This window comes from Anthonomus grandis, chromosome 5 (genome assembly GCF_022605725.1).
Source record: "Anthonomus grandis grandis chromosome 5, icAntGran1.3, whole genome shotgun sequence".
Taxonomy (NCBI): Eukaryota; Metazoa; Arthropoda; class Insecta; order Coleoptera; family Curculionidae; genus Anthonomus; species Anthonomus grandis.
In genome coordinates this window covers 15,825,284-15,841,300 of record NC_065550.1, presented here as the reverse complement: position 1 = coordinate 15,841,300, position 16,017 = coordinate 15,825,284, and the positions used below count along the sequence as shown (strand labels likewise).

Here is a 16,017-nt window from a genome sequence, read left to right as displayed (position 1 = left end):
ACGCAATCGAAAGGGTACAAAAAAGGTTTTTGAAGCCATTTTTATTCAAATATGGTAACCAGCTTCAGCTTACTAGTATAGCATCTGTGAGAAAACATTATAATATTTTAACTCTTCAGGATCGAAGGATTTTATCTGATATTATGTTTCTTTATAAAATATTAATAGGTAGAATCTCCTCATTTGTTAAGCAAAATCTTATTTAATATAGCGCCGAGAGCATTTAGGGTAAACCATTTGTTCAAGGTCCCATTTAGACGCAATTTGCATGCTCAAAATTCTCCTATAATAAGGATGATGCGTGAGGCCAATGTTTTATATTCTGATTTAGATTTGGATTTTTTTTTAACCTGTCTGAAATAAAACTGAAGCAAATAATTAAAAGCGCCCTTCTGTCAGAGATTTAGATATTAAAGTTGTAAGTATTTAAGAAAACATTTCTTTTTTATATGCTTATATAAGTTCCAAAGTAGGTAAAATTTTCTTGATAAATATTTTTGGTTTTTTAGTTAGTATTTCTTAGTTTTTAGTTAACTTAGTATACATTTTGATGTGGATACAGTTGTAGGTTTACCTGTTTGCATCCTTAAAAGATTATAAATAAAGCAATATTAATTATTACAAAAAAGAAACATCTTTTGTTATATTTAATTCTTTTCTCTCAACGGTTTAATAGGATATCATATTAATTTAGAAATAAAGTTCTACAAAAATAAGAAATTATTTTCATCGTGTTTTGCTTTTCAACTGCTCTGTATGAATAACAGATGTAACTCTAATGGAAACAATAACTTTTTAACTATAAATTTGTTCAAGGTTAAAAAATTACTTTACACAAAAAGAAGCTCACAAAATTTAGGAAACTTTGTGCCAGAAATATCTTAAAATAAACTACTTATAACATACTCTAGAACTGTTAAATCCCTTATTAAATAGTCAAAAAATAAACAGAATAGAAAGTACCTTTTATATTTTAATTTATTTTGAACTTGTTTAATCTGACAAAGAACAATTTAATAGAAAATCAATTACTTCAAATTTGAGTTTTCTCATATAACTTTTTATTATTCAAGGATTTTGCAATCTTAGGTTAAAGTTGATAATATACGACAAGATACAACAACAAATCTTAAAAATAATAAATCAATTAAAATACCATAGGTATGGTGTCACAGATCGCATTTCAGTTTAAAAAACCTAAAAGATGTAGGATATAGAAACGTATCATCCATTTTTCTCTAAGAGACCAAACGAAAACAAAACAAAGGTAAGGACACAAAGTCACGGTCTCATCAGATCCATATAATTTTTTAAAAGCTTAAAAGCTACACGTGTTTCGCTCCTATCGGAGCATCATCAGGCCTAAAAAATACATTAAGATATTTTTCAAAAAGAACGCTTATAAATGAATAGAACGCGGTAGTGAGTTTTATAAGCGTTCTTTTTGAAAAATATCTTAATGTATTTTTTAGGCCTTATGAAAGAGGAATATTTGTACTTTTAAGCACCTGATTTTACTAAAACCTCCTGCCCATGTTTTTTGCAATAAAGGTTAGGATATCTCAAACTTCTGTTATACTTTAGAATCTCAATCAACAAATTCTAACTAACTTGTTCACACGAAAATAACAGAATGTTTAATTCTCATATTTATTTTCTATTAAACTACAAGCAGATGTCATATTTTATTAATTTTGTTATTTTTATTGACGAACGTTTATTGCACGGTTTATTATTTTTCAAAAAATATTTTAATTTAATTTAATTGTAAGTTAAAACATTGAAAGGTAGAATTAGTAAACAACAACTTTGTTTGAGTTCAACATGTGCAAGGGAGATGTTGGTTTACAAACATATTCATCTCTGTTGTCAAGTTTACACGTATTTTTAAAAGAGAAAATTTTCAGCTATATATCAACACATAATAATGTTAATTTAATTTATTGATGTTAGATTTGGGATTAAAAATAAAAGGTAAAAATAGATACATCATAATCACATAAATAACATCTTCAAAGTAAAAAAAAATATTAACATTTTTGATCCTAAAACCGCTTCTAAAAAAAATTGAAATGTTATCTTGACGGACGGCTTTGTGTTTACATTCGGCATTTGTGAAGTTCTGTGTTTTTTCTTTAGTTTTTGGTTGAAAAAGGAAAAATGTTGCGTCATTTCAGTGTTTTTGTGAACTGTTAGGATAGTAAAAACTTGTGCCGTTTGTGCCTCAGCATGGGAAAAAAGCAATTTAAGCCGATCTTTTCACAAGTAAATATCGATATTGTCATAACATGTTAGGGGCAACCGTATTAAGAAATCTATAATAATTATAAAATATTTAATTTCTATAAAAATGCTTTATTGGAAAAGTACCTTTAGTCTAATGAAGTACGTTAAAAAAACGCATAAAGAGTTCATAAACGGTAATATTGTTTATAATTTAAAGCATTCTAACCATGCGATCAAGCGGCGTTGCGATGTTGTTTTTCTCTAATATACGTTATCAACATTCATTTCACTTTGAATATTGGCTTCGTTATAGAGTATCTTATCAATTTTATTAAAAAAAAAATGCTTTATATTTTATTAAACAGGAATATTATTGCTTTGCTCCTGTCAATATAAGTGACAAATTTTTATGATATTCTAAAGTGTGTTTTTGTTTGCTATTTCTGCGTAAGCATTTGACATCATTGCGTCAGAGATGTTGCAAGCAAACAAACCCTACGTAGTTCCAAGGCAATGCTAATTCTAGTCTTTTAATGTTCTATGATATGAAAACATGTTTTAATAATGCAAATATTAACATTTAATGCATTAAAATGTCATGCAATTTTTTAGTAATTAAATTATATTTTATACATACTTTCTAGCAATATATCCAAAGTTAGCATCTGCAAAAGCCAAATCAGCATCTCCATTTTTAATGTTATTTAAGTTAGAAACAGTTGAATTGTCACTGCTTTTAATACACGATATCACAGGTTGAATGCCACTTGACAAGGATGCTTGCTGTAACCACAAACACTTATTAAATTCGAGATTGTCTGTCACAGACCATTTTAAAGACAAGTTACACTTGACATTCTCCTCATATGTTGCTACTGATCTTCTTGCTGAAAAAAACAATCATATATTTACTATTTTTAGATTTATTACCACTAGAATCAAATACTTACCGGAAACATAAGTGTTAAGCAGTGTAGGAGATATAATATTAATTTGATCCCTGTTTCTTAGGTTTAATAATCTGGCTAAATGTGGTTCAATGGAACTTGAGGTTCCGGTACCATTAATAACGTAAGAAGGAAGCTTGGAGTTAAGATAGGTTGTCATGACACTCATGCTAGCGCTAAAATTTAATACGTTTGTTCAGCTTCTATTTAAATAAAACCATAGAGTTATACAAATTTAAGTGCAATTCCAAAATTTTTGGACTAATGAAAAAATATTTGGAATATGATACCATCCGTACTCATTAGGGTAATGAATTGAAACGTTAAGATGTAGGGTGAAGATGGGCATATGTTTTCACAAAGCATATTTACACTACAAAGTTTAAATTCAAAGATCTAACACTTGTAGGGAAATTCTAGACAACATAACAGTTCAGAACAAAGATCTAAAAACAATATTTTGCTCATTAAGTATAAACTCTTTAAGTTCTATGAAATTTCCAATAGTCTTACATAATAATAATAATAATAATAATAATGAGGTAAAATATTTTACATATCGACTTCCAGAAATATTTTTCCTTCAACTAAAAAAAATGTTTGATAAGCTGTTGTTGCGCAACTAAAATGAATTTGTTCCTAGTAGTGATGAAAAAAAAGCGTTTTTTTTTTAAACTTGATAAAAATATTGAAAAAAAACACGTTTTATATTACAAAAAAAAAATTAAACAGTTTTTTTACATACAAGCGCTGAGAAGAAATGATTACTTTACTTCTGGCCTGGCCACCACATGCAGATATATATTGTGTCTCAACATTCAAGATGGTGATCTGAAACTTGAATGAATATTGAAGCTTATAGTCAGAGTTTTCATGTTTATTTAATTTGTCGCATAATATAACTCGTGGAGCATTGTTTTAAGAAATGTAAGCAAGGGTTTTACGCAAGCCTGGCAAACCACAAATGCAAAACTATGCCGCGCCGAGAACGAGCAGAAAGAAAAAAGGATTTCTGTTTTTAGTTTGTTTAGAGACACTGCTTCGACATTAAAATTGCTTTAAACGTAATATGTACGTTTTGTTTAAAAGAACACTGAAGAATGGTAATTAAATGGAACTATACCGGGTGACACAGGAAAAAGGGAACACTTAATTACTTTTCAAGATAAACAAATGAAATTTGGTATATCGATAGAATAATTATAAGAGCATCTTTTGGCAAATTCTGTTATATTTCGTCATTTCCGGTTTAATCGGTAAGTAAAAAAACTAAACTAGGTTTTTTATTTTAAATGGGACAATTGGCATATTATTACGTATTTGGATAGAAAATAATATTCTGAGAATAATGACACCGCATTTGTTATTTTTTGTTTTATACTCACCGAAAAAAATCAATTTTTTTTATTTTGAAATAGGGTGCCATGAATGCGTTGAAAGTTTTAATATTTAATCAAGTAATCAAGGAAAAATAATATTCATTGTATTTTATTTTTAGAATGTTTTACAGGCCTATTTAAAATTTCCAAATGTTAACGAATAACGTGCTATACGTTATGAAGAACAACCTATTTTGAAATTCAATTTTTCAGAAATAAAGTGAGTAAACATTTTAAATATTAGTAAACACTAAAATTCTGTCAAAAAACTGCGGCAAATTTATTGAATGACAAAAAATAATTGCACTTGACAAGATGTACAGGGTGCGGCACAAACAGCGAACGTTTTTAGGACAGGTAGTGATTGGCCATTAGAGAAGGGAGAGGTGTGCGTAAGATTACATTCAGTGCCTTGACTCAAAGCATTTCACTTCAATTCAAATTGGACTTGATAGGTCCCTGTTTTTTTTATGAAAATGGGGTTACCGTTTCAGTAACGTTAGTTAATATGGTAAACACCTTCTTTATCCCTGAGTTAGAAAGAAGACGTATTGACCGTGACCGTTTGTGGTTCCAGCAAAATGGAGCCAGGGCTGTTTTTCGTCCTTTGCCAACAATTTAATTTCAAGATTCGGTGACGTTTTATGGCCTCCTCAGTCCCCAGACATGTCCATGTGTGATTTCTTTTTATGGGGCTACCTTAAGTCCCGCGTCTATGAAAATAATCCTCGTACATTAGATGAATTAAAAGAGGCTAGTTTCCGCGAACGCCTTCAAAAGTGCATCGATGAAAACGGTCACCACATGCCTGATATTGTTTTCCACAACTGAAAATCCATCCGAGTATTATCAAATGCTGTGTCTTTGTGTATGTTAGTCTACCAATAAATTTTCCCTAAAGCAAACACTAATGATTTTATGATTATTTCAAAAAAATCCTTTTCCTCTGCCGCACCCTGTATTATGTCAATTGAAAAATAAAGAACGCAGCCTCCTATTTAAGAAATCAAAGCCTTCTATGCTATTTTCTAAATTAAATTCGTTTATTTATGTGACTTAGTTTTTTTCTTCTTATGGGCTTATTTATCAACCGATTTAAAAAATAATCCCCATAAGGTGCTATTTAAAAAAATTAAGTGAATGCCAAAATTTACGGTAAAAGGGGGTTTGGGGTAAAAGATTTAACTTATAAAATTCAACTAAAACTATTTTTCCGTTATTATTTAATTAAAAATTAAAATTTTCATCGCATTCATGGCATGAACTACATGATAATATATCAAGTGTCTCATTTAAAATAAAGTGCAACAAGTAAGTGTCACTTCCGGTTAAACAGGAAATGACGGAAGACAACTAAATATGGCAAAAGATGTTCTAATAACAATTCTATCAATATACCAAATTTCATTCGTTTATCTTAAAAAGGAAAATAGTTATTAAGTCTCTGTTTTTCTTGTGTCACCCGGTATATCCAGAATGGCCTAAAATATCCGTTTTCGGTGAAAACCAGATACTTGGATCTAAAGGAAATTGAAGGAACACCCGTTTTGTCACAGTAAGAATATAAAAGAAAATCACCTTGCATTTAGCCAAATTTTTTAGGACTTCTGTTGGTTCATCTCAGTCATTTTCGATAGTGTTTTCATTTGGTAAAAAGACACAATAGGAATAATATTACCAACCAATACCAACCAATATTACCAATTGCTAATCAAAAAAGTGAAGTAGATAAAATTAGAGCTAATGAGTTGCTGAGAGCTATGTATGCAAGAGGTACTTCTTTATCAATAGTAGAGAATAGTTATTGCCAGTAGTCTTTTAAGGCTATAAGACCATAATTTAAAGTACCTTCACGTTATCAGATCATTGCTAGAGCAGGCGTACGCTAAACTTTTTTAACTCATCTGAAGAAACTGCTTACTTTACAAACTTTTCTTGCCAAGCGTTAACACCTATTAAAGCAATAAGATACCCACATCTTTTACTGGCTGCATTTAAAGAGTAACAAGGCAATCAAAATGCAGTTTCATTAAAATTACCTATTGTGACAAAATAGGAATCTGTTGTTTATTGTCTTGAAAGTCGAAATAATATATTTGGCTAGTAAGCAAGTAGTTATGTGTCTTGCAATAGAAGAGAGTTTGCAAGAACCGATCAGGAAGAAGCACCCAGCTTTAAAAAAACACGTTGGACAACACATCTTGGGATAAAATAGATGGTTTTATTACATTGTGAAACCTGTTGCAGCTGCCATCAAGTTTTTTGAATCCGACAAAATTCGAATATCTTTAGTAATTAGAGAATTCAAGAAACTGGAAGAACCTTTTTTACCAAGTTTTACCAACCTGTCTTGGTTAAACATAAGAAAGCAAACGTAATTGAACTTATTAGATATAGATAAGAATTAGATAAAAATTTGCTTAATGCGATGTCCACAAAATCTGCATTTGATTAGACCCAACCATTAGATGCTCTGATCTTACTCTGATCTTATAATATATTTATTAATATAAGGCTTTCTTTTTTAGACTAATGCTTCGAAAAAAATACGAAAGAGTCATACGATCTCCTAATGTAAACGAGAACATTGTTTCATCGGATTTGGCCAATTTTTGAGCGCAAGCTGACTTCTTTGCTAAACCTTTTTTATGGATTGCAGCAATTGAGATTTCTGTAATTACTTGGCGGACACGCTTTTGTAACAGCACAGAATTGGCAAAACTAGCAATAAAATTTCTAAAATTGCCATCAACCTAAGCTTCATGTGAAAGAAGTTTTAGCACACACGGAGGGCATTCATAACTCTACAGAAATAAGTCGTTAAAAAATTATAGAGGTGCCAAACTTATTTACTTACCATAATTTAAAATCAAATAATGCAGTTGTCAATAATTTAAAGTAAGTAACGACCTTGAGGTAAGTGGAGCTGCTAACACAGTAATGCAGCGGTCCACAGTCACAATAAATAATGATTATGAAAATAAACGCTTGGAGATGAATGGTGCCTCCGTTGCCGAAAGTGAGGAATCTTCGTCAAATAACAGCTTAGATGATACTAATTCATGTAAACATGTAAGCATTATCTGACGAAGAGGTAGATTAATTGCAAAATTTTTTTTGTAAAACCAGTTTGGTTTTTTAGTTAGCAATTTTAGCTTAATAAGTATTTAATTTATCACTTTGACACGCAACAGAGCTTTATTTTCTTTTTACAAAAAAAGGCTGACCGATCGTTAGGATACGAAATGTTGTTATTGTGCTGGTTTTAAACATATTTTAATCCTCTTCTACTTTTGTATATGTGTATTAAATCTCTGTTTTTAACTGTATATAGTTTTTAAGAATTATCTGTTATTTATTGTACTATTTTAGTTTATTGTTGCCTAAAAATGTAGTCATTGTTATGTTAAAAGATTGAGATTTTGTTGCTACATAATTTTAGATTCTGAGAAGTTTTTATATTGTTTTTTGAAACTGATACTTGATTTAGACGCAGAATTTCATTCCCTCCACACTTATTTAATGTGGGAGTCAACGTACTAAGCGAATATAAAAAAAAGTTATGAAATTAAGATAAAAAATTATATATGTTTACTAAAACCAGATTTAGAAGCAAAATAATTGAGAAAAATTAGAGCAGTTTAAAGTTGGCTCGGCTCTTAACTGTTAAAATAATATATATAATTCCTTATGTTTTTTATAAAATTGCCCAACTTTCAAGAACTGTGTCTTATGGAATAAGATTCTAGACAGTACACTGTGTCCCAATTTGGTTGTGTTTGCAGGTTATCTCTGTTATTTTTAAAGATAGAGATGTGCGGTTTTCGCGAACCTGTGTCACTTTTTTGTAAAACTTTTATTGCCGCAAACAGAATTGAGATACCTTTTTTTGTTTCTGAGATACAGGGTGAAATTGAAAATTTTCACTTTTTGACGACTTGCTCTATCTCACGAACCATATAAGTTATAAAAAAAGTAAAAACTGCTATGGATAGATAATTTTAAATAAAATTCAGTGGCGTAGTCAAAAATTTTATTAAAGGCATTATTTAAGAGATATGACCCAAACTTGCATTTTTTTAAATGGAACACCCTGTATTTTTTCATACCAATAAATTGCGCTATTTTTTCCGATTAAAATGATATATAACACTTGGTATCTTAAGTCATGATAAATGGCCAAAATATGCAAAAAAAAACAAATCATAGCGAAAGAAACATTAGTTGGCCATGAAACAGAAAAAATTGAAGTTGGCTGTTTAAAGATGTCAATCGTACCGTGATAGAAGTTTTTATAACCAAATAAAAACCTTTTAATTATATAATATTTAAAAGTCTTAGATACAAAAACTCTTGTTTTAAGCAATTTTATTAAAAAAAATATTGTAACAACTGAATAAATTTAACAAAGAACCTTAACAAGCTATTTTTTATTTATTAATTCTACAGTCCTATAAAAAAAAAATTGTAGAAACTAATTAAATTGCTCGAAATGGTTGCCATTTTCCTGAACGCATAATTGGCATAGAGTTATTATTCTCCGCAAGGCATTTGAATTAATAAGCGACCTGCAAGCAAGGCCGCAAGGCTTCAAAGGCTTGAACTGTAGCATCCTGAAGTTCTTGCAAATTATGCACCACATTTAAATAAATTTTGTTTTTTAAGAAAGACCAGACAAAAAAGTCCAAAACAGAAAGATCCGGTGATCTAGCTGGCCACCTATTTGGAGCGTGGGTACCAATCCATCGATCTTCGAATGTCTCGATTATAAATGGCCTTACTATTTGAGAATTATGAGCTGGCGCCCCATCTTGCTGAAAATATATGCTATTTAAAAATGCCAACGGTGTCTCATCTAGAAGTTCTGGTAAAATCCGCTGCAATATTTCCAGATATCTGGCTGCTGTTAAAGTGTGTTCATAAAAAAACATACTTTATTTTAGTGCCCAAAATAAAGCATGATACACTAAATCCAAATCTGCCCTGTTGTTGGCGTTCCCGTAATAAGTATGGATTCTGAGTGTACCAATGCCTGTTATTATGACGGTTAAAAATTCCAGTGCAACTTATATATGCTTCATCGGACCATATAACTTTTCTGGCAAAATTTGGAACAATTCGAGTTTGCTCTAAAAACCAATTGCAAAAAACTATTCGCCTTTGCGCATCCACGGGATGTAATTGTTGAACTATGTTAACTTTGTATGGTTTATATTTATATTTTTTTAATATTCGCTGTGTTTGACTCTTTGACACTCCTACATTAGTTTCAATATTTCGACAGGAATTTGAATGATTTGCCTCAACACTTGCTAAAACCGCAATTATTTATTTATCATTTATTATTATAATTATCATTATTTTCCTGATTTTGCCTATGGTAATTTTTATTTCTTGGCTTTGTAAATGATCCATTATTAATCAAACTCATTTTTATTCTCCGAAAAATAGACTTGTTTGGTTGACGCCTTTCAGGATATCTTAGAAAAATTGTTTTAAGTATAATAGCAAATATTAGGTAACGACACTAACACATACCTGTTTAAATACAAATCGGATGCCCTGTCACTATTTTCTTGGCACTCAATAAAACAAGCTAACATGTCATATTTGTGACTGTTTTCAAAATTATTAGTCATTCTTAAAAATTACGCTCTATCCCTTAAGAAAAATACTAAAATATTTACTTAAAAACTTTCGTTCGAAATAAATAAATTCTAAACAATTATTGACAGCTTCATACTGACATCTTTAAACAGCCAACTTCAATTTTTTCTGTTTCATGGCCAACTAATGTTTCTTTCGCTATGATTTGTTTTTTTTTTGTATATTTTGGCCATTTATCATGACTTAAGATACCAAGTGTTATATATCATTTTAATCGGAAAAAATAGCGCAATTTATTGGTATGAAAAGATACAGGGTGTTTCATTTAAAAAAATGCAAGTTTGGGTCATATCTCTTAAATAATGCCTTTAATAAAATTTTTGACTACGCCACTGAATTTTATTTAAAATTATCTATCCATAGCAGTTTTTACTTTTTTTATATGGTTCGTGAGATAGAGCAAGTCATCAAAAAGTGAAAATTTTCAATTTCACCCTGTATCTCAGAAACAAAAAAAGGTATCTCAATTCTGTTTGCGGCAATAAAAGTTTTACAAAAAAGTGACACAGGTTCGCGAAAACCGCACATCTCTATCTTTAAAAATAACAGAGATAACCTGCAAATACAACCAAATTGGGACACAGTGTACAGGCAAAACATTTAGTTCTTTTGTAAAAAAATTTAATTAATTAAATTATATTTTCTATGGAAAAAATCATGTCAACTATGTTTTTAATGCAGTTTATGTTTGTAACCAATGTTTTTTTTTAAATACAAATCAAATATTAACAGTTGTTCAGTTAAGTCGCTTGCAATTTTTTTTAATATTTAAGGTTAAAGTAGATTTTAAAATTTCAAAATAGTACTGAGAAAGGGGTAGAAAGGGTATAGCTAGATAGGATATAGCTGGATATAGCTGCCTATAGAAAAAAAGAAACATTATTTCTTCTGTAATAATAAAACCATTAATATTTATAAAAAAGACATTTAGATAACAATTAGTATTAATTTTAAGTGTGTTAACATTTCTAAGTGTCAGTAGATAAAAGAATATATAAATAGTCATTTAAAATTAAAAAAAAACCATTTAATTTTTTTTTGGGTCGTTACTGGGTGATGAAAAATTATAAACGAAAATAGATATCCTGTTTTGAGAAACTATGAATTTTACTTTGTAGCTAGACCGTAAACAGAAAAAAATATGATAATTCAAATCTCAAGATATATTGCAATATTCCAGGAGCGAAGCTATACAACCAACGGAAACAAAGTTGGGAGAAAATGTTTTGTATAAAAATATAAATAAATATAATTAGCCTTACCTAGAAGTGATTATCAGCCTATGTAACTGACTAGTCCAAGTGCATGGATTAGCAGATGTCGCCAAAGTTCCATTAGGGCACAAATACTGGTAATTTTGTGCATTCGCTCCGATACTAAAGAAGGTCTCAGCATAACTTAATGCTGTCAAAGCAACATCTCCACCATTTTCAGTTAAACAAGTCAAACTGTCATTTAAAGGTGAAGTGTATTTGGTGGAGCATCCGTCTGTACCACAAAGCTGACATAAACTTGAGTATTTATTCTCTAGAAGTAAAATATTAGTTATTTTATACAGATTAAAAACTTTTTTTTAATAATTACTTAATTTGGCATCCAACTGAAGATCCTCAGTCCACTTTCCAGGCCTACAAGACGAACCAAAGGTGTTTGCCAGAGCTTCAAACTTCTGTTCAATCAGTGGTTGTGAACTGTTACAAGCCAAATTAATAGCTTTCCAATCCAGCTGTTCCAAAACCAATTTCGAAATTTTCTCATCGTGATCGTAACCTGGATGGCAGTACTTATAGCCTCTAAGTGGTTCAAATCCTCCTAAGTATCCAGATTTTACTATGACAACGGTTTGATAAGGTCTATGAACACCGACAATTTCAGCTATTACGGTGGCGGAATTATTAGCTATTCCAGCAGCTAGATATGCTTCCTCGGCCGTTAATGCTGTCAATGTTGGTAAGCCTTGGTCAGCATCAATAATACAGTCCGTTCTGAAATTTGAAAATTAAAATTACGTAATTGAAAATCTTAACTTACATTTTTAGAAAAATTATCTATCTTTTAACACAATATAAACATACTTGCTCACGACTGTTTGACAATTTAGTTCTTGGTCTCTTTCAATTTGTTGACAGGCATCGTAAATAGGCGTGTCTAGACATAGTTTATCTGAAAAAAAGATTGACGTACTATTTCTATATTTCATATATTTATACTTTTGTTATAATGAATTAATTTTTCGTAACAAATACGAGTATACGAATAAAGAATTATGTGAAATGCCCTGTCTAAAGCGAAGATCAACCTTTTCCCTACCATAAGACCAATCATATTTTACAAACCCATTTCGCCACCTACCCGGCGGATTATAATAAAGTCTAGAAACGTAGAAAGCAGAAGGAACATGTATTTGGATTATAATATTAAATATTTTCTATACTTTTATTCGGCCCTATTTCAATCTAATAGTAGATATTCTTCCAAAGAAAGACACCTAAAGATTATTAAAATTCTTAAGAACGTTTATAGCAAATAATTGTTTAAATTCACCTTTTTTGTTATCTAAGAACTCCTGCTATTAGTTTTTTTAGATTGTGAAGTAAGTAGAGATTGCATTGTCTGCTCCAAGTTAAAAAAAAATCTTAGAAAAAACAAATAATTATTAAATATTATGAGATTTAAAAAAAAGAGGTCAATGTCTTAAATAAAATAAAAAATTCTTAATATCACTGAAGGTAGGGTTTCCATATAGGCATTTTGAAACCCAGGACATAAATCCGAAAATCCGGACTTTTCAGCAAATAATGTCAAGAGTGTATGCATTATATAAATGTTAAATAAATTTTCATAGAAATATTTGTGTAATTTTTTTTATTTAAAAAAAACATTAATACATATTTTATTAGCATTAATAACCTATTAATTAACATGTATTTACTTTTATGTAACTAAAAACTAAAACTCATACATCATATAAGAATAATTATTATTTCAAAAGCTAATATTTCTCAGATTTTTTAATTTTATTTAAAATGGAAATATTTTCTGGTAGTAATAGTTATAAAAATCAACGCAAGTCATCATTTACATTCTGTGCCGTAATTGCAAAAAAATAATGGCATAATTTTAATAATTCTGAAAAAACTTCAGATAAGACGCAATTCTTAAAATATAAAAACCATTTTTTATGGCGGGCTAGAGTTTGCTGATCAGAACTAAATTTAAATGCTTTTTTAAGCAAATTCCATTGATCAAAAAATTTTACATCATCCATTTCAATGCCCTTTTCTAATAAAAAACTTAGGCATGGCAAAATATCAGTTTCCCAATCATTTGCCTCCAGGTTTAGCAAATTCACCCATTTAAAGCACTTAAATTGTTCAAGTGGCTTAATCCAATTTTCTATATATTTAATAGCTCTTTCATACACGCAAAATATATTCTTTTTGAATATTTCACATTCTGTTTCCAAGCCACTTTCAACAGATTTTTTTAAGTCGCGAACTTTAAGTGGATAAAATTTGCTTGTTAATTTATTATTGAAGTTGTTTACTATATTTTTAAGAATTACCAATATTTCGATTACTGAGTTATCAGCGCGTTCTATGCGCTCAATATTTTGATGAAACACTGTCATTAGAGAATGAACAAAATACAAATAGGCCTCTGAAAACGAATTTTCAAAAAATGATTTTAACATAATAGGTGGGCTGTTTTCAGACAGAAAATATGATTTTAAAGCTTCAAACATTTTAAGGACTCTTTTTATTGCTGAAAACAATGATAGCCACCTTGTTTTTAAATGATATAGTAGTTGACTGTAACTGATACTACTCAGTACTACTACAAATGTCAGCTAATTTAATTTGCATACCACCATTTTTTAAATCAAAATATTGAAATAAAATTGGAAACATTTTAATGGAATTGTGGTTGCTTGCATCTGTTGATATTCCAATAAATGGTATGTCATGTAATTGATACGTCATTTGTTCCAGTGATGCTGGCCCAAGTACTCCATTAATGATGGCTTCAACTTTAGTGTGTCCACAAGTAATTAATTTTCCAATTGAGGAATCAGCATATATTTTCCCATGAATCTAAAAAAAAGATTAAATACATCAATTATTTCACCATATTTAAAAGAAAAATTACCTTCATTGTACAATCCATTAATAAATAGGATTGATGATGTTTCGCTGTGTGGTAGGCTAATGTAGCCTCTGCTGCTTGCACAAGTTTTTCTTGTTCTTTATTGGTAGTTTTTATAAAAGTATCCAGTCTAGATGTACCTTAAAATAAAATTCAGGCATAAACAAGAATAACAAGATGCATAAAAAGCTTGTAAACCAAGTTTTATATTACTAAAACTTACTTGCTTGGCTCTTCAAATTTGCTTGATGTTTTTCAGTTTTTGAGTGATCTTCGACATCCTTTTTCCCTTTATGGGCAATGCTAATGATGGAATTGCATATATTACATATAACTGGTGAATCTGACGATTTGATCCTTTTAAAAGAAGGAAATGCTTTAAGCAAGTCGTCTGTCACCACACACTTTCTCTTTGGCATTATAATTACACTCACTTATAGTCACAAACACAAAACTAGAGAAAAATAAAAGAAAAACAAACAACAATAGCGTTCGGTGAATCCCAAAAATTTTTGGCTCTCAAATCAAATGCAAGCTAAGCTACGATTCATAAACTCCATAATGGTGCGCGCCGGCCGCCGGGAACTATAGAGATGGGCGGTGACCCGGTGATACAATAATAGAGATGGACGCAAATCGCAAATCCGTCCGGGTAAATCCGGACGTATGGAAACCCTAAGTGAAGGCCATAAAAACTATTTTAGTGCCTGAAAGTAGTAAAACAATTATTTCAAATCACTGAAAAAATAAAGATAAATACTGATAAATGCCTATAATAAAAAACTAATTAAACTGACTGACATGGAAAATTGATTCCATTACTTAAGAGAAGCCTAAAAAAATGACGTTGAAAACATGAAAACGCGGAGAGAAATATAATTTTTGGCAGTCATAAAAATTCCTAAAAGTTTTCCATAAAATCAACAATCATTTTAAATGCCTGGAAGATGTAAAAAATAGTTACAAGACCCTTAAATAAAAAAAAATTAGTTCTAATCCTGGAAGACCTCAAATGCCCCAAAAACAATCAAAATCAAATTCATAAAATGCATACAAATACAGTAAAAATAACTTCGAAAACAAAACATTGAAAGTTTCAAATTTTGTAACATAATTTTATTAAAATCACAAAAAATTTGTGAGACCAAAAAGACCAAATTATGGGACCAATAATAATCAAATTGGCAGAGTTTCTCAGGCTTTACATTTAGGTATAGTAGCTACTTTTTGTACTGTAAAGCTTTATAGCGGCTTACTGTTAGCTACATGTGTTTAAATATTTGGTCACGTAAATATATTAAAAATATATTAAATTGTTAAATTATATTTTGCCATCAACCTCATCTTAAGTTATTTTATTTTTCTGCTGTGATTTTTTAAAATATATTAAAATTACTGTGTTGGCTTGTATATTTTATAATTGTATTAAAAGAACAATAACTGAATAAACATTGGATATTTATGATATTTAAATTAAGGTACGGTGAAAAAGTAAATGATTGTTTTAGTGCATGTGATAGCCGCTATGTTATAATAATGGTAAAATAAAGCTAAAAGTGTCTAAAGTCTCATTATTAGTAAATAGTGTTATCTTATATTCATTGAAGTCATTATAGTAAAGAAGCATGTGACCGGATATGACACAAATGTTC

At 29.9% G+C, this 16,017-nt stretch overlaps 1 protein-coding gene across 2 annotated transcripts in view; it reads right to left on the bottom strand.

Annotated features, from left to right (window-relative positions):
* The window catches only part of LOC126736857 (transferrin-like), a 40,972-nt gene that overhangs the window by 8,848 nt on the left and 16,107 nt on the right, over positions 1-16,017 (bottom strand). For both annotated transcript variants that reach the window (XM_050441466.1, XM_050441467.1), the window contains exons 2-6: positions 12,295-12,382; positions 11,804-12,204; positions 11,482-11,746; positions 3,177-3,349; positions 2,864-3,113 (exon numbers count right to left, since the gene is read on the bottom strand). In XM_050441466.1, the coding sequence (XP_050297423.1) occupies positions 2,864-3,113; positions 3,177-3,349; positions 11,482-11,746; positions 11,804-12,204; positions 12,295-12,382 (1,177 nt within the window). The remainder of the gene's footprint in view (positions 1-2,863; positions 3,114-3,176; positions 3,350-11,481; positions 11,747-11,803; positions 12,205-12,294; positions 12,383-16,017) is intronic.